The 26,324-nt window shown below is 38.8% G+C and overlaps 1 protein-coding gene across 2 annotated transcripts in view; it reads left to right on the forward strand.

Moving 5' to 3' along the window:
- Nucleotides 1–26,324, forward strand: part of FAM120C (family with sequence similarity 120C) — a 91,447-nt gene that overhangs the window by 31,745 nt on the left and 33,378 nt on the right. For both annotated transcript variants that reach the window (XM_045537626.1, XM_045537627.1), the window contains exons 5-9: nt 13,368–13,467; nt 14,048–14,124; nt 14,569–14,849; nt 15,655–15,928; nt 16,852–17,023. In XM_045537626.1, the coding sequence (XP_045393582.1) occupies nt 13,368–13,467; nt 14,048–14,124; nt 14,569–14,849; nt 15,655–15,928; nt 16,852–17,023 (904 nt within the window). The remainder of the gene's footprint in view (nt 1–13,367; nt 13,468–14,047; nt 14,125–14,568; nt 14,850–15,654; nt 15,929–16,851; nt 17,024–26,324) is intronic.

The following is a 26,324-nucleotide window of genomic DNA, read 5'->3' on the forward strand; positions in this document are numbered from 1 at the left end:
GCTGGGACTACAGGCATGTGCCACCACACCCAGCTAATTTTTTTCTGTTTTTAATAGAGATGGGGTCTCACTCTTGCTTAGGCTGGTCTCAAACTCCTGCCCTCAAGTGATCCTCCCATCTCAGCCTCCCAAAGTGCTAGGATTACAGACGTGAGGCACCTTGCCTGGCCGTATAATATGCCTATTTATTTGAGGTCTTTTTTATTTCTTTCATCAGCTAAAAGTTTTATAGTTTTTAGCATGCAAGTCCTGTGCACATTTTTTTAATATTATACTTAAGTATTTCAGATTTGAGGTGCTTATTATAAAGAATATTGTTTCTTCATTTCAATTTCTAATTGTTCATTGCTAATATATAGAAATGTGATTGATTTTTCTGTATTGACTTTATACCCTGTGACCTTTCTAAGCTCACTTATTAGTTCTTAGAGTTTTTTGGTAGATATCTTGGGATATTTTGTGTAGGTGGCAGTCTAACACAAACTTGGATATAATGAGTAGAATTTAAATTAAAAGTCCATTCTCGGCTATTGTTTGTATCCAAAGTGTGTGTGCTAATCCAGGCCTGCAAAGGGTGCAAAGCAGCTGATAATTTCCACAATTGATCGTGAATAAGGCCATCTAAAATATGAGGGGCTGGAGAGCTCATACTGTTACTGAGCCATGTAATATGACTTTTAAGGTCAGTGTCTCTTACAGACATCGAGGTGGCAATTTTATTCCAATGAAGCTTTTTAAGATTGTGAGAGGAGGCAGGATGTCCATAGAGACTCCAGTCTAGGACAACGCCATAAGATGTGGACCCAGCAAGAATGCGCCCCATGTGAGCTCTACAATTTTCCAATTGTACCCAGGTTTTAGGGTCAGAAATTATTACTTTCTTACAAATGAGTACATCTGTGGGTGAAATTTTAGAATGCCCAAAAGGAGAAAAAGAAGAGACAGTTAGAAGGTATAACTGGGCTTTAGTTTTATTACCGGTTGAATTGCTGGTGACTAACCAGGTTTGGGTAGCAGGTTTTAAACAATGAATACCTTTGCCAATACATATAGGAGGGCCTTCTGTCCCAACTTCATATTTATTAATTCTGGTGCCCTCTTCATTGGGTTTCATTGGACCATGATAATCATAAGGCCCTGGTAGCCAATTAGAATCATTAACAAATACTAAGAAAGGCATGTCAGCCCAATTGACAATCTTATTTAAAGGTGGATTAGGAATATAGGCCCAATGGTGATGTATCTGGTTGCCAGACACTCTTACCGCCATGCTCACCACGTAGATCATGGCAAGAAAAAGGTTTACAGACGTTTTAGATACAGATGTCCAGTCCAGTATCCTGTCTGCTTCTTCGTATGTTCTCTTCAGCTGTCCCCACGTCATGGTCTGTGCCTGACGTGTCTTCCACTTTGGGCTTGATTCTTCTGCTTGGAATCCAGACTGTCCATCATCTGTCAAAACACAAGCAAAAACTTGCCCCACACCTATGCCCATCCTTCTTTCCATTTATTTTCTATATCATCTTTTCACCAGATAGGCTGGTGAGGGAAAGAGTCTAATTGTGAACTCCCATTCCAATGCTTCTCTATTGCTGTTAACTTCTCTTCCTTACGAATATTCAAAAAGTTTAAAGTAAATAAGGCTTGATTTATTCTATCTATGGGAGACTGTCTACTTCCCCCTTTTTGTTTTAATAACATGTTCTTTAAAGTTTGATGAGTATGTTCTATAATACCTTGTTTTTGAGGATTATAAGGAATGCCAATAATGTGTTAGCAGGAGCAGATATATTAGGTATACTGATGTATGCTCCCCATTGTTGTATCAGATCTCTTTTTCATAGATTAATAGCGATGTTAGCCACGTAAGGTTTTAAAGTGGCTGTCCATTTATCAGGGCCTGAACAATTTAAAATTTGTTGACTTTGAAATATATCAGTCATAGTTCCAATTCCAGTGAGAACAGTAGGAACTTGTTGTAAAGGCCAAGGCTTTGGCCAAAAACTTTTAGAAATAATTGTAACATCAGCTCCAGTATCTATAAGTCCAACAAAAGATTTGCCATTTAACTTAATTTCTAATTGAGGTCTCTGGTCGTTAATAAAAGTTTGCCAACATACTTTAGTTCCAGTACTTCCAAAACCCCCTTGCCTTAGAACATCAGATTTTCCAATCTGCATATAAGGTAACAATAGAAGTTGTGCAATACGGTCTCCAGCCTGAATAGGATAATCAAAATTGGAACTCATCATAACTGATATTTCTCCTGAATAATCTGAATCAACTACACTCAAATGCACTGAAATTCCTTTTAATGTAAGAGAGCTCCGATCATTGATAAAAGCTCTGGAAAGTTGTTTACAATCTTTTCTTAAAAGTCCTTTACGGCCGTAATTGAGACATTTTACGACAGTTTTTTGTTTTCCAGGATTGCTTTTCCCGCCACTAGACTCAACCAACATTTGCATTTTAAAAGCGTTTGACTCGAGTTTTTGGCAAAATTTTTAAAAAAATTTTTTTTGAGTGGCGGATGTAAAAGCCGCTAACACTTGAATTAGCATTATTAAAAGTCAATATATGTAACATCAAATTTTTTAAGTCAGGCGGACTAACCGTTTTTTGCACAACATCTTGCAATCTAGCAATAAAATCTACATAGGTTTCATTAACATTTTGTTTAACACTTTACACAAGAAAGTACAGACTGTTTAGGAGAAGCTATCTTTTCTTATGCTCTGATACAGCACTGTTGAATTTGAGCAATAACTTGATCATCATATATTAATTGAGCATTTATGTCAAACCAGTTTCCTTGTCCTGAAATTAATTTGTGCCTCCGAAATTTTTAACGGCGGATCGCGAGATTGGTTTAGCTAGGCTTGCTGGTGAGCCTTATCTCTCCACCAGGTAGTGAACTATAAAAATTTAGATGGATTTAACTGTTGGCACAAGAAAAAAAAATTTAGATGAAGAAAAAACTGTCCGCGCCAGAGATTTCCAATCCCAAGGAATTAATCTTTCTGTTTGAGCCAATCTTTTAAGCAAGTTTTTTGAGAGTTTTAAATGGAATAGGCTCATGTATATAGTGGGGGCTCTGAGGTGTTTGCCCCGCCCTGTCCTGATTATCAGAATTTGATAATCAAAATTTGAGCTTGGCTGTATTATAGCAACAGGATAAAGATATGCTTCTAAATTCTCATTTAATTGTGCTTCCCTGATATCTTTTCCAAGATTTCAGTTTGTTCTTTAAAAGTTTTTCTAACAGCCTCTCTCAAGGGCAGATCATGCTTCTGGGAACCATTTGCATTAGAAAGCAGTAGTTCCCAAGCTTAAAGCCACTGACTTGAGCCCTGCAGAGAGAGCTCTTGCTTTAAGTGAAAGTTCATCTTTAGAATTTTTTTTTTATATTTTCTATAGACCCCAGAAGAGAGTTGGTAGCTATTTCTACTGGCTCTGTTTTATCCTGGCCCAATGCAGACGGAAGGTTCCAATTGACCTCCTCTTTTCTGCTAAAATCAGGCTCCGGATCTTTCACTAAGCTTTTTTTAGGATGGAAATCCTCTGTCTCGCTAAAAGAGAATTCTGAGTTAGAATGAAATAGTTGTAGAGCTTGAGAAATTAAAGAGCAGAGTTTTCAAATGCATAGAGGAATCTTTTTTCCTTTACGGAATGCTTTTCGTAATGTTTTTAGTGCCAATTGCCATTGCTGCAGCTTGAACTCACCCAGAGGTGGGAACCAATCACAGTGTTTGGAAATTAAAGGAAACAATTCCTCAAGATTTTTCTTTTTGGCAGCTATTCCAATGTACTCAACACAGTCATCATTAAGTATATGAGCTGTAGTTTTTGTATACATTATCAAGTTGAGGAAGTTCTATTCCTAGTTTGCTGAGAGTTTTTATAATGAATGGATGGTGTATTTCTACGTCTATTGATAGATCATTTTATTTTTCTTCTTTATTTTATTCTTTATTATTATTTTGAATTGCTTTTTGAATATTGAACCATCCTTATATGCCCATGACATGGTAATGGTGTATTATTCCTTTTTTGTATTGCTGGATTTGAATTACTGGTGTTTCATTGAGTACTTTTGTATTTATTTTCATGAGGGATATTGGTCTGTACTTTTTTTGTGCTGTCTTGGTCTGATTTTATTATCAAGGTAATGCTGGGCTCATAAAATGATTTGGAAAGTGTTCCTTCCTCTTTTGTTTTTGGAATAGATTGTGCAGAAATGGTGGTATTTCTTCTTTAATTGTTTGGTAGGATTTGCCAGTGATGTGTCTAGCATGGATTTCTTTGAATTTATCCTGTTTAGAGTTTGCTGAACTTCTTGAATCTCTAAGCTTGCCTTTCACTAAATTTGGGAACTTTTCAGCTATTATTTGTTCAAATAGATTTTCTGCCCCACATTCTCTCTCCTTTCCTTTTTTGACTTCAATGACACCACTGTTAGACCTTTTTGTATTATCCCATAGATCCTTGATACTCTATTCTTTTTTGTTGTTAATTATTTTTCTCTGTTTTACACAGAAGATAATTGCTATTGATTTATCATCAACTTCACTGACTTTTTCCTCTGTCATCTCTATTCTGCTATAGAGTCCATCCACTGAGTTTTAAAAAAAAATTTGGTTATTATATTTTTAAGTTCTAAAATTTCAATTTGATTATTTTTTATATATTTTCTTTCTTTGCTTAGACTTTCTATCTTTCCATTTGTTCCAAAAGTGTTCTCCTGACATTTTTATAATAGCTTCTTTAAAGTCTTTGTCAGGTAATTCTAACAAGTGTGTCATCTTGGCATTGGCATCTGTTGGTGGTCTTTTTCCATGGGAGTTAAAATTTTCCTGGTTCTGCCCTTATTGAGTAATTTTGGATTGTATATAGGACATTTTGAATATTATGTTATGAGACTCTTGGTCTTGTTTCAATATTATGAGGAATGTTGATATAGGTTTAGTATCCCTTATCTGAAATGCTTAGGATGAAAAGTGTTTCGGATTTTGGATTTTGGAATATTTGCATTACACTTACCTAATCTGAAAATCCCTCAAATTCAGAATACTCCATTGAGCATTTTCTATCAGTGTCATGTTGATGCTCACAACGTTTCAAATTTTGGAGCATGTCTGATTTTAGGTTTTCGGGTTAGGGCTATTCAACCTGTCATTTTGTTTTAGGAGACAATCAACCCATTCAGGTCTTTGGCCACTGGTTCTCACCATCCTTCTGTGGGCTGCGGTTTCAATGTCAGTGCAGTTTTCAAAGCCTTTGAAAAGGTATTTGGATCAGTCCTGTGTGTATACTACCTAGTGGCTAGTCTGGGACTTGGGCCATGGTCTATGTCTCTTTTTTTTTTTTTTTTTTTGAGACAGAGTCTCACTTTGTTGCCCGGGCTAGAGTGAGTGCCGTGGCGTCAGCCTAGCTCACAGCAACCTCAAACTCCTGGGCTCAAGCAATCCTCCTGCCTCAGCCTCCCGAGTAGCTGGGACTACAGGCATGTGCCACCATGCCCAGCTAATTTTTTCTATATATATTTTTAGTTGGCCAGATAATTTTTATTTCTATTTTTAGTAGAGACAGGGTATTGCTCAGGCTAGTCTCGAACTCCTGACCTCGAGCGATCCTCCCGCCTCGGCCTCCCAGAGTGCTAGGATTACAGGCGTGAGCCACCGCACCCAGCCGATATCTTAATTCAGTTCTCAGAGTCTGTGGTCCACTGTTTAGTGTCAGATCCTTGCATGTGCAGCTCAGGAGTAATCAAAGGAGTTCATAAACAACTTTATGGTATCATTTCTTGAGCTGCTCCCTCTCTGTGATCTCTTCAGTACTTCCTGGTTTATTGGACTACCCCCTTTTCAGTCCTCATGACTTAAAGTCAGAGCTTTAATTACCCAGCTCTGCTGTGTACTTTTTTTGACTGTGCCCATAGCTGGGGCCAAGCAGCAGGAAGACAGAGAAAAATAGCATTGGAGGCTCACCTCACCTCACCCTCTTGAAACCACTTTTCCTCTGATTGGGGAGGAAGGTTATCATCATTCAGAGTTTTAGTTTCCAGCTATTTTCCCATTGCCACTGCTGCCACCAAAGGATTGCCTTGAGCTAGCACACACAGAACAGAAAAAAGAAAAAGAAAGAAAAACAGGGGATTTCTATACACTCTCTGAGTTTTCAGAAACCCCTTTCCTACTCCTTGGGCCAGAATAAGAGTAGGGTTTCTTCTAGAACTCTGTGTGTCCTAGTCAATGGACACTTCCAGGTTTCAGGCTATGTTGTGTCCACTCCAGTGGATAGTAGATGAAAAAGAATTGCTAAACTCATTAATTAGTTCAGTGGTACTTTGAGTCCCGGTCTTCTCTAATCTGCCTGCTACTGTTTACTTTTTTTTGAGACTGGGTCTCACTGTGATGCCCAGGCATCATCATAGCTCACAGCAACCTTAAACTCCTAGGCTCAAGGGATCCTCCTGCCTCAGCCTCCAGAATAGCTGGGACTATAGTGGCGCATCACCATACCTCACTATGTTGCCCAGGCTGGTCTCGAACTCCTAGCTTCAAGCAGTCCTCCTACCTCAGCCTCCCAAAGTGCTATGTTTACTTTTTGGCATCCTCAAATAGCTACCCCTGGTTTTTATAACTACCTTCATTAGGAACAGATGGACTGTGCTTAGTCCATTTTATCCCGAACTGAAACCTCTATGGATTTTTTAAATGAATAAAAAATGAAATCAAGTATTTGGTTTGGGGATATAATTTTATCAACAAAATTTTATGATGGCACAATCTAACATCTGTTACTTCACATTTAACTTGCTAGTGCATTGCTTCTTGGCCTTTGGACTGATCAAGAGTAGTATCTGTTCTTATCAGTTTAGCTTGCTAGTGTAATAATAGAGAGGGCTGTTTTTTATAGAAACTATACTCAGACTTTATTTTCCCCAAGGGTTTACATTCTTTTGATATTCAAATGATTCTTTTTTCAAGTATCTATCTTTTTTTTTTTTTTGAAACAGAGTCTCACTCTGTTGCCCAGTAGAGTGCCGTGGCGTCAGCCTAGCTCACAGCAACCTCAAACTCCTGGGCTCAAGCGATCCTTCTGCCTCAGCCTTCCAAGTAGCTGGGACTATAGGCATGCGCCACTACACCCAGCTAATTTTTTTTTATATATAACTTTAGTTGCCTAGCCAAATTTCTTTCTATTTTTTAGTAGAGACAGGGTCTCACTCTTGTTCAGACTGGTCTCGAACTCCTGAGCTCAAGGGATCCTCCTGCCTCGGCCTCCCAGAGTGCTAGGATTACAGGCGTGAGCCACCATGCCTGGCTCAAGTTTCTTTCTTGCCATCGTTTTTCTTGATTCTCTCTTCCACTGTTGTTGAACTGCACTGGATCCTTATGTGTCCATGGCTTCTAGCATGATGTGAGCAGTCCTCCATCATTTTCCTTGACTTTAGAAAATCCTGACCCTTATGATAGATTTTCTCATTTACTTTGTTGATTTGCATTGTCCTTTCAGCTTTTTGCATCAGACAGTTAGGAAGGGACTGACCCACAAAGAAGGAAATCAATCTGTTTGGTAGGAAGAGATGTTAGTGTTAAGTATGGGACACTGTTTAAATGGAGACTAAATTTTATAAGTGCTTAGTCAAGTGGTAAATATTTTTTAGCTTTTGCTTCCCCTTGTAGCTTTGTAAATTTTGGAATTTGGATAGTGATTATTCTTAATCATAAGGATCCCTTTTTCATGAAAGAAAACCCCCAAAACTGGCAAATAGAGATATCACTCCTAATTCTATCCTTCTTTATATATGTTTTGATGAGGTAGCCATCTCAGTGTAAAAAATTTTAACCTGCTGTTTTCACTTAACATTGTCTCTTGTTTTTTTTTTTTTTTTGAGACAGAGTCTCCCTCTGTTGCCCGGCTAGAGTGAGTGCCGTGGCATCAGCCTCGCTCACAGCAACCTCAAATTCCTGGGCTCAAGCGATCCTCCTGCCTCAGCCTCCCGAGTAGCTGGGACTACAGGCATGCGCCACCATGCCCGGCTAATTTTTTCTATATATATTTTTAGTTGGCCAGATAATTTCTTTCTATTTTTAGTAGAGACGGGGGTCTCGCTCTTGCTCAGGCTGGTCTCGAACTCCTGAGCTCAAACAATCCGCCCGCCCCGGCCTTCCAGAGTGCTAGGATTACAGGCGTGAGCCACCGCGCCCAGCCAACATTGTCTCTTAAACCATTTTTCATTACTGCTGTATAATCGTCACTAAATCATTTTTTACTTGTAGGAGTATTTAAACAATTTATTATTAATACTATTTTTGATTGAGAAATCATATTTGTATACATTATGGGGTATAATGTGATGTTTTGATATATGTATACAATTTGGAATGTTTAAATCAAGGTGATTAACATTCCAAAAAATAAATAAATAAAATAAAATCCTTGAGCTAGTTGAATTCAGGTTCAATTGCAAGACCACTATGGACTGTACTCTTATTTCTCAAATAGTCATCTCTGAATCCCTCAATGTAAAGAAATTTCTTCATGTTTGTCCCAACCTTGGCTTTTCCATGAGATTTTACTGTATTGTTATTAATTATAGATCTTTAATTTTGTCTTTAAGCTGTGGTTGGTGTAGACTGAGTTGATAACACTGATTTTAAATGAGAGAGGTTAGATAGTTACTCAATGCATAGTAATGAAACTGATTTTTATAATTTATTAGTAACCATCATCTATCCCTATCCAGGATCATACCTGAATTTAATAATTTCGTTGAAAAATGTATTCACTTTATAATTCCGCTTATTTTTACACTTATGATGCTGCATATAAATCATAAAATATAGGGATATATGTACTTCTTTTCTTTTTCTTTTTTTCTACTAGTCATTTAGTGGCTTTATGTATTTTGACAGAGCTTAAGAAAAAGAATAAGAGTATGGGGACTAATGAAAGAAAATGCAGAGTTTTAGTGAAAAGTAGGGTAAATTGGAAAGGTAAGAAGTTTTAAAAACAGGCTGGAGTTATTGATTGTTGTTATATCTAATGCACTTGGTAAGAAAGTAAACCTGTTGAGGTATAAATTATTCTACTTTCTCTTTGTATATGTAAAGGTAATTCCCTCTATATAGGTAATTCATCCACAGGCAGAGGTAACATGTAAATTTCGTAATCCTTCTGTATGCTTGTCACAAATACATTTTTTAAAATACATTAATGAAGAATAATAGAATTAATTCTTCATTAAAAACGATTTAATAGGCCGGGCACTGTGGCTCACACCTGTAATCCTAGCACTCTGGGAGGGCGAGGTGGGAGGATCACTCGAGGTCAAGAGCGAGACCCTGTCTCTACTAAAAAAATAGAAAGAAATTAGCTGGACAACTAAAAAATATATATAGAGAGAAAAAATTAGCCTGGCATGGTGATGCATGCCTGTAGTCCCAGCTACCCTGGAGGCTGAGGCAGGAGGATTGCTTGAGCCCAGGAGTTTGAGGTTTCTGTGAGCTAGGCTGAGGCCACACACTCTAGCCTGGGCAACAGAGTGAGACTCTGTCTCAAAAAAAAATAATGATGTAATGAAGAATACAATTAAATTATTTTTGACAGCTGTGGAATTATGAAGCGAGCTCTCCCAAGAAAACATACAAGAACTGTTAATAGTGTCCAAGCGAGAGGTTCTATTCTGCTATCTGAGGCCTCTATGAATCTGTAAAAGAAAGGGTAGGACTTAATTAAATACCATAGTAAAGCAAATACTGAATGAATTTCTATTTGCAAGGTCCTGTGGTAGGCACTAGGATATAAATGTGAATAAACCATTCTCTTTCCTAACAAAACTTGAGATTAAATGGGGAGGCAGAAGCAAATAATTACAATAAAGAAAAAACACAGAGGACCAAGCACGAAAGGGTGGTCAGGAGAAGTTTCACAGAAGTGGTGCCCCTTAAAGGAAGAGTGTTTGCCTGTCAGGGCATAAGACAGAGGGGTACATTGAGGGAAGTTTATGTAATTCAGTATTTCAGGGGATTGGGGCATAGATCTCTACTTACTGGCATTAAATAATCTACCAAACATATTGTTAAGTGCAAAAAGCAAGACAAAGAAAAATGCAATGATATGATTCCATGTATGTGAGAAAACAAAACCATATTGGTGTCCATGTATATATGTGTATAAACACACAACAAAATTTATGAAAGAATATCTACCAAACTGGTAACATTAGTCACTTCTGGGGAGGACAGTGGGTGCATAGACAGAGAGATTAAGGGAGACTCCGTTTATGGTTTGTCTTTTTTAGACGATTATTTTCAATTATTATGTGTGTCATTAAATATAATAAGGAGATAATTATGAATAAATAAATAGGACATTGATACAATGGAATGTTATTCAACCACATAGATGTCATTCTCTAAGTCAGTAATTTGCAGATATTCTTTAGATTTGGAACCATTTTTTCAAACAGTTGTATCAAATCTAATTTTTTGGAGAAAGCAGAGCGATTTTGTTTTTAAGTTAGACTGGAGGACCTGAAGATCTCGATTCCTGTGTTTGTGTACATGCACGCACGCAAATAAAGAGGTGTGCAATGCTATATAGGTCCTGGGGTGTTAACAATCACAATCTATGCGAGATAACATTATAAATGTTTTAAAATTTTCTGTTTTATTATATATTCTAATTTTTAATAAAAGACAAATATTGTTTTGTTAGTAGTTACTCAACACTGGGGCTGTATGGTGAATTAGACACTCATACATTGATGATGGGAGTATAACTTGAGCCCTCTGTTTTGGAAAGAGATTTATTACCATGTGTCAAGACTCTGTGAAAATGATCATATCCTTTGACCTGGTAATTACACTTCTAAGACTTTGCCCCATGAAATAACTTCTGTAAAAATATGCTTATGAGAGCATTATTTATAATGAGAAATTGGAAATGACTTTAATATCTTACATTCCATTCGATGAACTATTATGATGGTCTTAAGATTATATTCAAGAAGATTCTTAACTAGCATTGGAAAAGGCTTGATAAGTGAAAAAACCCCTTCTCAGTCAGCCCTTTCCCCACTGAGATAAACACTAATTTCTGCCCGGGTGCGGTGGCTCACACCTATAATCCTAGCTCTCTGGGAGGCCTAGGCGGGAGGATCGTTTGAGCTCAGGAGTTCGAGACCAGCGTGAGCAAGAGTGAGACTCCATCTCTACTTAAAAAAATAGAAAGAAATTAGCTGGACAACTAAAAATACATATATAAAAAATTAGCCGGGCATGGTGGCGCATGCCTGTAGTGCCAGCTACTTGGGAGGCTGAGGCAGTAGGATCGCTTGAGCCCATGAGTATGAGGTTGCTGTGAGCTAGGCTGACACCATGGCACTCACTCTAGCCCGGGCAACAGAGCAAGACTCTGTCTCAAAAAAAAAAAAAAAACAACTAATTTTTATTTTTTATTTCTATTGCCATAGATTAGTTCTGCCTCTACCTGAACTTTACATGTAATCTTTTGTGCCCCCTTCTTCACTCAGCATAATATCTTTGAGATTTATACATATCATTGTGATATGGCTGTTCTTTGTTCTTTTTAATTACTATATAGTAATCCATTGTATGAATATACTGCAATGTATCCATTCTTCTGTTGATATGTATTTGAGTTGTTTCCAGTGTGGGGCTATTATGAATAAAGCTGTTGTTAACATTCTTCTTCATATCTTTTGGTGGATATATGCACTCATTTCTCTTGAGTAAATACTTAAGAATAGGATTTCTGTACCACATGGTGAGTGTATGTTTAATTTTATAAGAAACTGCCAGGCTGGGCGCGGTGGCTCACGCCTGTAATCCTAGCACTCTGGGAGGCCGAGGTGGGTGGATTGTTTGAGCTCAGGAGTTCAAGATCAGCCTCAGCAAGAGCGAGAACCCATCTCTACTAAAAATAGAAAGAAATTATATGGACAGCTAAAAATATATATAGAAAAAATTAGCTGGGCGTGGTGGCACATGCCTATAGTCCCAGCTACTCGGGAAGCTGAGGCAGGAGGATCACTTGAGCCCAGGAGTTTGAGGTTGCTGTCAGCAAGGCTGACGCCACAGCACTCCAGTCTGGGCAACAGAGCGAGACTCTGTCTCAAAAAAAAAAAAGAATCTGCCAAACTGTTTTCCAAACTGTACTAATGTGTACTGCCACCAGCAGTGTACTGGGGTTCTAGGTACTCCATATCCTTGCCAGTGTTTGATGTTGATAGTCTTTATTTTAGCCATTCTGGTGGACACATAGTGGTGTCCCATTGTGGTTTTATATATATTTAAGTGTTTTTGGTTTTAACATTCATATCTTTTGAACCAATAGTTTAATTTTTATGATATTTTCCTAAGACCATAATCTGAAAATCCATAAACAACCTATGTGACAATATATGCACTTTACTGTATAACTTATAATAGCCAAATATGAGAAATAACCTAACTGGATATTAAGAAAATGATTACATAATTTATGATACATTCATAGTGATAAAATATGCAGCCATTCAAAATTATTTAGATAGATCAGATTAGTATAATATAATAAAAGCAGGATACCAAATTGTACATAGAGCATGGTGTCAACTATAGAAAAATATGTGTATTAAAATAGACCAGCTATACTTCAACAACAAAGATTATTTAAAATAATACTGTAAGGGGCCGGACACAGTGGCTCACGCCTGTAATCCTAGCACTCTGGGAGGCCGAGGCGGGCGGATCGTTTGAGCTCAGGAGTTTGAGACCAGCCTGAGCAAGAGCGAGACCCCGTCTCTACTAAAAAATAGAAAGAAATTAGTTGGACAACTAAAAATATGTAGAAAAAATTAGCCGGGCATGGTGGTGTGTGCCTGTAGTCCCAGCTACTCTGGAGGCTGAGGCAGAAGGATCGCTTGAGCCCACGAGTATGAGGTTGCTGTGAGCTAGGCTGATGCCATGGCACTCTAGCCAGGGTGACAGAGCGGGACTCTGCCTCAAGAAAAAGAAAAAAAAAAGAATACTGTAAAGGAACATTCCAAAATATCTTTGGATGGTGGTACTATGTGGGTTTTTTTTCCTTATCCCTATGTATTTTTTTCTAATGATCATGTGATCATTTTACATTAGCATGAAATGTAAGTAAATTTTATTTTTAAGTATTCCGTATTTTGTGTTCCATAATGCTTTTTCCCTACCTAATCTTTTCTGCAAAGTGAAAATTTGTTCTCTTGGGTTTCTTTAAATATTTCATTTCTTATATTATTTTGACTCCCAAATTATAAGTTATATGAAAAAGATACTTTCATGTTGTTTCTTCTTCTGAAAATCTGATATTCCAATATCCAGTCCAGGACAGAAGATAAAATAGAGCGATTCAAGAAAGCAGTTGAGTACTATTCAGTGACAACCAAACTCTCTTCGCTGCCAGTGGGTCCCTCCTTTCTAGGTAAGGCTTCCATCTGACCCCAGGCTGCTCTATTCATAGGGGAATCTGAGTTGGTTCCTCAGGAACTGTAGGGCCAGAGTGGAATCACTTATGTTGTGTCCTCCTAGAAGTCAGTCCTATTTGATAGACATTCTCCTTTTCATTTTCAAGTCATAGGAGAGGTGACATAAGAAGGTCCTGCCTTCTCAAATTTATATAGATAAATAGGTAACAGATGGGGTGCAATGCCATTTCCTTAACTTGGGCTTCTTCCGGTACTAACTTCCATTCTGGCCTGATATATGTAAAATAGCCATGTCTTTGGGGTCAGGCCAGAGTGTGAATTCCACCTCTGCTGCCTACCAACTGTGTGACCTTGGCAAGTTACATTTGTATGAAATGTGGCTCATGATACCAACTTTATAGAATTGTTATGAGATAAAATAATTTATGTAAGGCTCCTGGCATGGCACATAGTAGCTATTCAATAAATTGTAACTTATTTATTAATAATAATTTTTAGGTGATATGGGGTGAGGAGGATATAACATTGTAGCATTATTAGGATTGACTGAAGTATAGCCCTTTCTCTTGGCTTCAGGTTTTCGGAATAATAGGCTTGGAAATCCTCCCCTTCCACGACATCAAATGGGCACCATTTCTGCTGGCAAGCCAATGGTAAGCATCCTTTAAGACTTCTGAGACTATTTGTTAGCATTAGTCTTGGGTTGCTTCCTGATTTTTATAACCCAAGTTAAGGAGTTAGGCTGATTCAGTGCTAGCAGACTGTCAAGGCTGTATATACCTACATCACATTTTCAACTTGAGGCTGGCAGACTATGTGGAAAAAGCATCCAAATCAGAAACCACCAGGGCATTGTGAAGGTAGATTAACTAATGTCAGAGAATGGTCCTAGGAGACTTGGACTGGTCCATTGTCCTGCCTGTGGAGGATTCTGTTCATATATCACTATTAGAATTATTTCTCATCATTCTTAGTAGGTACTTTGTGTCTCAACAGCCCCTGCTACTGGCATCATCTACTGTGTCACAACTTTTGAGGGAAACTTCTTGGAGCCTGGTAAAATATTAAATAGCTTTTCTGTCTGTTTTGTCCTTTAGTTTTCTCACCAAGTACCCCAGAAAATGAAATATCCACCACCATTCCCAATGGGACCCAACTCATCTCTTCTCTTCTCACCCAATGCTTTGGGGGAATCCCATGCTTTTTCTGAGGATCCCATGCTGCAGGACAGCCCCTTTGCCAACTGGGCTGTTTCTTATGACTCCTCTGCATCTCAGTTTCCCAATTACCTGACTTCTAAAGCCTCACCTCCTTTGGGACCAGACTCTTCCCACTCCTCTTCCTCTGATGGTGATGAGCCAAATGGAGCTAGCTCCGAGTAAGTACCTCTGTAGACACCCATGGGAACAGACTTCTCAGGCATCTGTATTCCTTTGCTGGTAACCTGGGTAGGGGTTATGGGGAAGTGTACATTCCTGGATTTCTTCTGTAGCTCTTTGCTTTCAGGAAAGCAAAGTAGGAAAGCTTTCTCTGTGCTTGCCTGCTTCATGCTTATTTGAGCCTGTGCAGGTGGTAATTTTCAGATACCCAGGCCACTGAGGTAAAAGACAGCATAACAGCTGGTGAGGGAAGCCCTGGTATGGATGTGCTCCATATCGTGGCTATCATTTTTTAGTTTGTGAGGGGGGTAGGTTGAATGTAAAAGAAAACAAAAGGAAAAGAGTTTATAGAGTAGAAATATTGGAACAGTTGAGTAGGCAGTTACATTGCTTAGTAACTAAGACAGAGTTCTGAGCATTAAAACAGTAGGATTTTATACTAGCTCATTTTTTTCACAGATTATGCCTCCAAGCAGATTATTCCTGGGAAACAGAGCTGCTTTGAGGTTGTAACTGGAAATATTTTCTTAATACATAAGCAGACTCTAAACATGGCCTCTTCTAAGGTGTAAAGGATCCAAAGTGATTCTCATGACTTTTGATTGCTTTGGTTTGTGTCAGGTGAAAGAAGCCAGGAGGGTAGTGATGGCCTCTGAGATGAAAGGTAACAGTTCCAGTGCTAACCCAGTGTCCTGACTTTCAGAGGGTTTATGAGATTTCTTGGGCCCAGAGTGGACACCCTGAGTTGAAATACCTTTATCAACCTCCCATTTCTCTTCTACACTGTCTTTCTAAATTTTTTAGTCATATTACAGAAGCACTTCAGCAGCAGCCTGAATGGGAAGATCCCAATGGTAACAGAGGTTCTTGGGTACAGCCCGTTGATCCTGGAGTTTCAGAAGCCAGCCTAGGTGATGGTGAACCCCACATCCCATCTCTGCTGTCTATGTCTACGAGGAACCACATGGACATCACCATTCCACCCTTACCTCCAGTAGCTCCAGAAGTCTTGCGGGTTGCCGAACACAGACACCGGAGGGGTCTTATGTACCCATATATCTATCACGTCCTCACTAAGGTGAGGCAGCCCATCGGCACCTACCTCCCTGCTCTTAACACTGTACTTCATGCTTACTAGGACTGTGAGTTACCAGAGGAAATTTTGATCATTAGTTTCTGAAGGGGAAATAAAAGGAGACCAAGTATGCTGGGACCCCTCATTGTATTAAGGGCCTCAGGTTAGATGAGACCTGCAGGAGATGGGACTGTGCAGTAAATGAGGCCCCTCGACGAGAAGTGTAATTGTGAGATTTTGAGGTAGATAATGTACCAAATTGTGAGACTCTGGTTCTACTGATGGACACAGTCTAAGAAGAGGCTTTATACCCTTGTTCCTTATCTCTTCCTCTACTTCTACAGAACGGTTCCTCTCCTCCAGTTTTACCATACAAATCCATCTACCAGCAAATTGTCTAAGATGGACTTTTCCCATTAGTCAGTTCTAGTTGAGACTTTTTTATTTTTTTTGGAGGTAGAGTCTCTCTCTATTGCCCGGGCTAGAGTGCCATGGCCTCAACCTACCCCACAGCAACCTCAAACTCCTGGGCTCAAGCAATTCTCCTGCCTCAGCCTCCCAAGTACATGCCACCATGCCAGGCTGATTTTTCTATTTGTAGTAGAGATGGGAGTCTCACTCTTGCCCAGGCTGGTCTCCAACTCCTGAGATCGAGCGATCCTTCCGCCTCAGCCTCCAAGAATGCTAGAATTACAGGCGTGAGCCACCACACGTGTCCTAGTTGAAACTTTAAAAATTGAATATAGCTTATAAATTGGCTATGATCATCTGGGCTCGTTACGGTTTCTTTTTAGCCTGAAACTCTGTCTAAATACAAATAGAAAATGTAGTAGCTAGGCTACAGTTTATTACTGGTTCTTCTCAGCTCAGTTTGAAACCTTGAGATAATTCATTTTCTCCTTTCCCCTGAACTGTTCTTTTGTTAGGGTGAAATTAAGATCCCTGTATGTATTGAGGATGAGTGTAACATGGAGCTGCCTCCAGCTGCTCTCTTGTTCCGGTCAGCTCGTCAATATGTATATGGAGTCCTTTTTAGTCTGGCAGAGACACAGCGGAAAATGGAACGCATGGCCATACGGCGGCGGCTGCCTGTAGAAGGTAAGTGTAGTTCTAGATTTGACAGTTCTGTCAACACTTGACACAGAGCAAAAATGTCTGTGTAAACACATTATACTTTTTGGCTATGGAACAGTCTTTAAGAAAATGCATCATTCACTGGAATACATACTGGTATGGGAAATACATTAAGTTCAGCCCCAATTCTGCACTTACCAAGCATTCAGAGTGACTATCACTTATAATAACCATACTGGGCTTTGGGAATATAGAGGTGTATCTGCCACAGTCTCTTATGCTTCATGAGGTTTTTTTGTTTGTTTGTTTTGAGACAAGAGTCTCACTCTGTTGCCCAGGCTAGAGTGCGTGGTGTCAGCCTAGCTCACAGCAACCTCAAACTCCTGGGCTCAAGCAATCCTACTGCCTCAGCCCCCGAGTAGCTGGGACTACAGGCATGCACCACCATGCCCAGCTAATTTTTTCTATATATTTTTAGTTGTCCAGCTAATTTCTTTCTATCTTTTTGGTAGAGACAGGGTCTCAGTCTTACTCAGGCTGGTCTCGTACGCCTGAGCTCAACTGATCCTCCCACCTAGGCCTCCCAGAGTGCTAGGATTACAGGCGTGAGCCACCGCGCCTGGCCCTTCATGGGTTTTTTTGTTTTGGGATTTGATCCTATAGTCTGCGGTGCCCCACCCCTGGTACCGGTCCACGGCCTGTTAAGGACCCGGCAGCAGAGTTCCCTGCGGCTACGCCGTGCAACCCCCTCACTGACCGCCCAGTCCATGGAAAAATTGTCTTCCATGAAATTTAGAAAGGTGAGGGGAGGCACACAGCAGGAGGTGAGCTGCAGGTGAGCAAATGAATTTTCATCTGTATTTATAGCCTCTCCCCATACCTGAGCTCCACTTCCCCTGCTACTCCCCCACGTCTGTGGAAAAATTGTCTTCCATGAAACTGGACCTTGGTGCCAAAAAGGTTGGGAACTTCTGCATGTAGTTGGAGCCATTGAGGTGTTTTAAGCTGCAGAGTGATGTGGTCAAATTAGTGTGTTCAAAAGAATGCTCTAGATTTCTGTTTCTGGGAAGATGGAGTAGATTAGATGTACTTTTCCCTATTCCTCCCGCCAAGTACAACTAAAAGCCCATGACTTGTATATTAAACAATACAAGACACTCTAGAAGGCAGACTGGCTGAGGATCTTGGGACCCAAGGAATGACACAGTGATACAATGGTGAGTTACCTGGGCTTTCTTTTGTCTCACATATCCCATACTGGGTGTGAGACAACCCCAGAAATGCCAACAGCAGCAGACCAATATGAGCCCCCCCCGCCAAAAAAAAGCCTGCCTTCTCTGGCCAAAGGACCAAAATGGAGCAACCTAGCAACACAGAAAATTTTTAGGTAATAACCGCTGCACTCTAGCCAAAGACCATAGAAACACTATGTTCTGACCCACTCCCACCAACAAAGACCAAATGAAGAACCTACACTTCTACCCTTACTAGGCTGTAAGGAGGTGTCCCACCTATTTCTGCTGGGGAGGTGTCAGACAGGGTCAAGAGGGGAGCCAAGACTTCTACTCCCACCTAGCAGTAATGAAACAGTGTCCCCTTCACCTCCTAGAATGATGTCTGAAAAGGCCTGCTACAACACAAGATTTAAATAAGATCTAGAGTCTTTTAAAATAATACCCCAAATATCCAGGTTTCAGTTGAACACCCCTTATCATACCAAGAACCAGAAAGATTTCAAATTTAGATCTCAAACTGACTGGGGAAATAAAATGAACACAAACATGGCAGAAGTTTGAATTATCTGATAAGAATTTCAAAACAGCCATCATAAAGATGCTTTGACAAATAATTACAAACATGCTTGAAACAGTTAAAAATAGAAAGTTGCAGCAAAGATATAGAAGATATAAAGCGAAATCAAATGGAAATTAAGAACTAAATATTATAATAACCAAAATAATATTCTCAATGGATGGGTTAAATGGCAGAATGGAGACAGTAGTGGAAAGAATCAGTGAACTTGAAAGCAGAACAGTGGAAATACCTAGTTTGAATAATAGAGAAAATAGACTAGAAAAAAAAATGAACAGAGATCTGTAGGACTATAACAAAAGACCTAATGTTTGTGTCATCAGAATCTCAGAAAGTGAGAAGAAAGAGGGTAGAGCTGCAAAAGTATTCTAAAAAATAATGGCTGAAATATCCTCAAATTTGACAAAAATATACACCTACACATTCAAGAAGCTGAGTAAATTATAAACCCAAAGAAATCTATGGCAAGATACATCATGATCAAACTTTCCAAATGTAATGATAAAAATATTTATTAAAAGCAGCCAGACAGAAATGATGCATTACCTGTAAGGGGAAAATAATATAAATAACATCTGATGTTTCATCAAAAGCCATGGAGTTCAGAAGGAAGTAGCATGAATTTTCAAGTGCTAAAGGAAAAGAATTGTAAACTCAGAATTCTATACCAAACAAAAGTATCCTCCAGTAATGACGAGGACATCAAGACCTTTTCAGCTGCAAAAAAACCAGGATAATTTTTCATAAGGAGACCCACCGTAAAAGAATGGCTAAAGGTAGTTCTCTACACAGAAAGGAAATGATAAAAGAGGGAATCTTGGAACATTAGGAGGGAAGAAAAAACAGTGGAGAGAACAAAACTATGGATAAATATGATAGACTTGCCTTTTAAGTCTCTTGAGTTTTGTAGATTATATTTCACATTGAAGCAAAAATTATAACATTGGTTAATGTGGTTCTCTATGTATGTAGCGAAAATATTTAAAGACAATTATAAATGGAGGAGTGTAAAGTCACAGCGCATAGGTCATGTTTCTACACTTCATTTGATAAAATGTCAACACCAGTAGACAGTGATAAGCTATGTACATATGATTTAATACCTAGAATGGGCACTGAAAAAAATACACAGAGAGATATACTCAAAAACCCTATAAATAAAATGCAATTCAAAAATTAGTTCAGCCAGGCTCAGTGGCTCACGCCTATAATCCTAGCACTCTGGGAAGCCAAGGCAGGAGGATTGCTTGAGCTCAGGAGTTCGAGCCCAGTGTGAGCAAGAGTGAGACCCTGTCTCTACTAAAAATAGAAAAATTAGCTAGGCATGGTGGCGCATGTCTGTAGTCCCAGCTACTTGGGAGGCTGAGGCAGGAGGATCGCTTGAGCCCAAGAGTTTGAGGTTGCTGTGAGCTAGACTGACGCCACGGCACTCACTCTAGCCCAGGGTAACAGAGTGAGAAACTACCTCAAAAAAAAAAAAAGGAAAAATGAATTCAAGTAATCATAGGAAGGAAAGAACTAGAAAGCAGAGTAATGAAAAGCAGAGAGAACTAACAGAAACAAAAATAAAATGACAGACTTAATTCATAACATATCAATAATTGCATAAATGTAAGAGGTATGACTATATCAAATTAAAATGTAGCGATTGGCAGACTAGATAAAAACATAAGCCATCAATGTGCTGTCTACAAAAACTTACTTCAAATATGAAGGATATAGGTAAGTTGAAAGTAAGAGGATGGAGGATGATATACCATGCAAACATTAATCAAAAGAAAGCTGCACTGTAATCCTAGCACTCTGGGAGGCCGAGGCGGGCGGATTGCTCAAGGTCAGGAGTTTAAGACCAGCCTGAGCAAGAGCGAGACCTCGTCTCTACTAAATATAGAAATAAATTATCTGGCCAACTAAAAATATATATAGAAAAAGTTAGCCGGGCATGGTGGCGCATGCCTGTAGTCCCAGCTACTCGGGAGGCTGAGGCAGGAGGATCACTTAAGCCCAGGAGTCTGAGGTTGCTGTGAGCTAGGCTGACGCCATGGCACTCTAGCCCGGGCAACAGAGTGAGACTCTGTCTCAAAAAAAAAAAAAAAAGAAAAGAAAGAAAAGAAAGCTGCACTTCTGAGCAAGGAAAATTGCCAGGGACAGAGAAGGACATTATACAGGTGATAAAAAGGTGAATCCACCAAAAAGATATAGCAATCCTAAATATGTATCACCAAATAACAGAGCCACAAAATATGTGATGCAATAACTAATAGAACTGAAAGGATGAATAGACAAACTCAAAATTATAGTTAGAGACTTCAACCTCCTTATTAATAATGAGTAAAACAACTAGAGAGAAGGTAAGGATATAGAGGAACTCAACACCACCAGTGAACAGGATCAAATTGATGCTTATAGAACAGCACAATACATATTATTTTCATGCATTCACAGAGCATATACTATGATAGATCATATCCTTGGCCATAAAACAAACCTCAGTAAATTTAAAAGAATTGGGTCAGCTGTGGTGGTTGCTGTGTGCCTGTAATCTTAGCTACTCAGGGCGCTGAATAGGGAGAGTCACTTGAGCCCAGGAGTTTGAGACCAATCTGGGCAATGACCAAGACCCCATCTCAATGAAAAACTTTAAAATATTTAAAGAATTTGAATCATACAGGGTATACTTTCATTCCACTATGGAATCAAACTAGAAATCAATAACAGAAAGATAACAAGAAAATCTAGAAATACTTGGAAAATAGCAAAGCATATCTATATAAATCATGGGTCCAGGATGAAGTCTCAAGGGAAAGAAAGAAATATATTGAACTAAGTGAAAATAGAAAGATATTAAAATTTGTGGGATGGAGGTAAATCATTGCTGAGAGAAAAGTTTATAGTACTAAATGCTCACAGTAGAAAAGAAGTCTCTAATCAATAATCTAAACTTTCAGGCCGGGCGTGGTGGCTCACGCCTGTAATTCTAGCACTCTGGGAGGCCGAGGTGGGTGGATTGTTTGAGTTCAGGAGTTCGAGACCAACCTGAGCAAGAGCAAGACCCCGTCTCTACTAAAAATAGAAAGAAATTAACCGGACAACTAAAAATATATATAGAAAAAATTAGCCGGGCATGGTGGCACATGCCTGTAGTCCCAGCTACTCGGGAGGCTGAGGCAGTAGGATCGCTTGAGCCCAGGAGTTTGAGGTTGCTGTGAGCTAGGCTGACGCCACAGCACTCTAGCCTGGGCAATAGAATGAGACTCGGTCTCAAAAAAAAAAAATAATAATAGTCTAAACTTTCAGCTCAACAAACAAGAGGAGGAGGAGTAAACTAAATTCAAACCAAACCAAAGGGAGGAAATGATAAATATAAGAGCAGAAATGAATGAAATTGAAAACAGAAAAACAGTAAAGAAAATCAATTAAACAAAAACCTTATTCTTTGAAAAGAACAATACAATTGACAAACTTATAGCAAGACTACAAAGAAAAAGACAGAAGACCCAAATTTCAATGAATGGGAGAATGAACCAGGACCCTCACAAATACTGAAATCCATATATACCAGTTGGCCCTGCATAACTCGCGTATACAAGAAGTTGGCCCTACATATATATCATCACCGGACCTACAGACATTCAGAGAATTATATGGAAATAATATAAATAATTCTACACACATAAATTTGACAACTTAAATGAAATAGACCAATTTCTCAAAATATAGAAATTACCATCTCATCCAGCATGAAGTAGATAATAATAGGCCTATAAATATTAATGAAATTTAATTAAGAACTTTCCAAAAAAAAATCTGGTTCAGATGGTTTCACTGGAGGATTTTACCAAATATTTAACAAAGAATTACAATTCTACACAATCTTTTCCAGAAAATAGAAGAGTAGAGAACACTTTCTCATTCTATAATATGAAGCTATGATACTATTGCGCTGATAATAAAACCAGATAAAAACAGTATTACATAAAAAGAACATTTCAGACCAGTATCCTCTATCAATATATGTTATGGACTGAATCCATATGTCCCCCTCAAATTCATATGTTGAAATACTACCCCCCCAATGTGATGGAATTAGGAGGTGGGGCCTTTGGGAGGTAATTAGGTCATGAGGGTGGAGTCTTCATGAATGGGATTACTGCCAATATGAAATGGACCCCGAGAGCTTTCTCTGTTTTCCACCATATGAGGATACAATGAGAAGACAACCATCTGCAAACCAGGAAGCAGGCCCTAACTGGACTTCTCTGCCAGCACCTTGATCTTGGATTTCCCAGCCTCTAAAACTGAGAAACCAGTGTCTGTTGTTTATAAACCTCCCAGTCTATGGTACTTTGTTATAGCAGCCCAAATTGACTAATACAATATAGATGCAAAAATTCTTAACCAAATATTAGCTAGTAGAATTCAGCAATATATAAAAAGAATTATACACCATGGCCAAGGCCAAGTAGGGTTTATTCTATGGTTGCAAGGCTGGTTCAGTATTTGAAAAATCAATAAACGTAATCCACCATATAAAAAGGCTAAGGAAGAAAAATCATATGATCATATCAATGGATACAGAAAAAGCATTTATCAAAATTCAACATTCTTTCATGATAAAAAGTCTTAGAATACTAGGAATAGATGGGAACTTCCTCAACTTGATAAAGAACATCTACAAAGAACCTATGGCTAACATATAGTTGTCCCTCAGTGTATGTGTGGGATTGGTTCCAGGACCCTCACAAATACTGAAATCCATATATACCAGTTGGCCCTACATAACTCGCGTATACAAGAAGTTGGCCCTACATGTGTATATATATATATATATATATATATATATATATATGTGTGTGTGTGTGTGTGTGGGTTTCACATTGAATACTGTGTTTCCTGTGAATACTGTTTCTGATCTGCGTTTGGTTGGAAAAAATCCACATGTAAGTGGACGCACACGGTTTAAACCCAAGGTGTTCAAGGGTCAGCTATACTTAATGGTGAAAGACTGAATGTTTTTCTTCAAAAATCAGAAACACGGCTAGGATGTCAGCTCTTTCCAGTTCTCTTAACATAGTACTAAAAGTTTTAGAATAATAAGATAAGAAAATGAAATAGAAGGCATGCAGATCAAAAAGGAAGAAATAAATCTATCCATAATTGCAGATGACTTATAATCTATGTAGAGAATCACAAGGAATCTACAACAAAACTCCTGGAACTAATAAATGAGTTTATTAAGGTTCCAGGATACACAATAAAAACATAAAAATTGATTGTATTTCTGTATACTAACAATGAATATGTGGAACTGAATTTTTAAAATACAATACCATTTACAGTCCCTTCAAAGAAAATTAGTTATAAATTTAACAAAAGGTGTGTTCAAGATCTGTATGCTGAAAATTATAAAATGCTGATGAAAGAAATCAAAGACGACCTAAATAAATGGAGAGACATAGATGTTCATGAATTAGAAGACTCAGCATAGTAAAAATGTCAGTTCTCCCTAAATTGATATACAGGTTTAATGTAATTCCTATCCAAATCCCAGCAAGATTCTTTGTAGATATAGACAAGATTATTCTAATGTATATAGGAAAGATAAAGGAATTAGACTAGCTAAAACTATTTGGAAAACGAAGAATAAATTGGGAGCAATTGCTGAACCTAACTGCAAGACTTATTATGTAGCTAAAATAGGCTGCGCGCGGTGGCTCACTCCTGTAATCCTAGCACTCTGGGAGGCCGAGGCGGGAGGATCGCTCGAGGTCAGGAGTTCGAGACTAGCCTGAGCAAGAGCAAGATCCTGTCTCTACTAAAAATAGAAAGAAATTAGCTGTACAACTAAAAATATATATAGAAAAAATTAGCTGGGCATGGTGGCACATGCCTGTAGTCCCAGCTACTGGAGAGGCTGAGGCAGAAGAATCGCTTGAGCCCAGGAGTTTGAGGTTGCTGTGAGCTAGGCTGATGCCACGGCACTCTAGTCTGGGCAAGAGAGTGAGACTCTGTCTCAAAAAAAAAAAAGACTTATTATGTAGCTAAAATAATTAAGACTGTGTGATATTGGCAGAAGCATCAACACATAGATCAATGGAGCACAATAGAGCATCCAGAAATAGTCCCACACAAGAACAGCCAACTGATTTTTGACAAAGCTGCAAAAACACTTCATTGGAGGAAGGATAGGTAATATTTTTCAAAAATGGTGCAGGATCAACTGGACATCCATAGGTGAACAAATACTACATATCTGTGTTACTATCTACAATATATAAAGAACTCTCAAAACTGAACATTACAAAAACAATCCAAATGAAAATTGACAAAAGACACAGACATTTCACTGAAGAAGATACACATATGGCAAATAAAGACATGAAAAGATGTTCAACATCATTAGCCATTAGAGAAATGCAAATTAAAACCTCAATGAAGTATCACTATATACCTATCAAAATGGCTAAGATGTATAATAGTGATAACACTACATACCAGAGAGGATGAAGGGAAACTGGATCACTTATAAGTTGCTGGTAGGAATGGAACACAATAGGGCATTCGGAAATAGTCCCACATAAGAACAGCCAGCTGATTTTTGACAAAGCTGCAAAAGCACTTCATTGGAGGAAGGACAGTAGTTTTCAAAAATGATTCTGGATCAACTGGACATCCATAGGTGAACACTTACCACATATCTATACTAATATCTAAAATATGTAAAGAACTCTCAAAACTGAACATTGCAAAAATGGTGCTGCCAGTCTGGAAGAGAATTTGTAATTTTTTTTCAAAACTAAAAATCGACTGGCCAGGTACAGTGGCTCACGCCTGTAATCCTAGCACTTTGGGAGGCCGAGGTGGGAGGATTGCTTGAGGTCAGGAGTTGGAGACCAGCCTGAGCAACATAGCAAGACCCCGTACCTACAAAAAACAAGAAAAATTATCTGGGTGTTGCAGTGTGTGCCTATAGCCTCAGCTACTCTGGAAACTGAGGCAGAGGATCATCTGAGCCCAGGAGTTTGAAGTGCAGTGAGTTAGGATGACTCCACTACCCTCATGCCCAGGCAATAGAGCAAGACCTGTCTCAAAAAAAAAAAAAAAAAAACCTAAAGTAAACTAAAAGTAGACTCAGCTTATAGGTCAACAGTTATATTCGTGGGCATTTATACTAGAGAAATGAAGACTTATTTTCATGCAGGAAGTTGTTCACAGTGCAGCTTTTTTTTTTTTTTTTTTTTTTTTTTTGAGACAGAGTCTCACTCTGTTGCCTGGGCTAGAGTGAGTGCCGTGGCGTCAGCCTAGCTCACAACAACCTCAAACTCCTGGGCTCAAGCGATCCTCCTGCCTCAGCCTCCTGAGTAGCTGGGACTACAAGGCATGTGCGACCATGCCTGGCTAAATTTTTCTATATATATTTTTAGTTGGCCAGATAATTTCTTTCTATTTTTAGTAGAGATGAGGGTCTCGCTCTTGGTCAGGCTGGTCTCGAACTCCTGAGCTTAAACAATCC

This window comes from Lemur catta, chromosome X (genome assembly GCF_020740605.2).
Source record: "Lemur catta isolate mLemCat1 chromosome X, mLemCat1.pri, whole genome shotgun sequence".
Lineage (NCBI taxonomy): Eukaryota > Metazoa > Chordata > Mammalia > Primates > Lemuridae > Lemur > Lemur catta.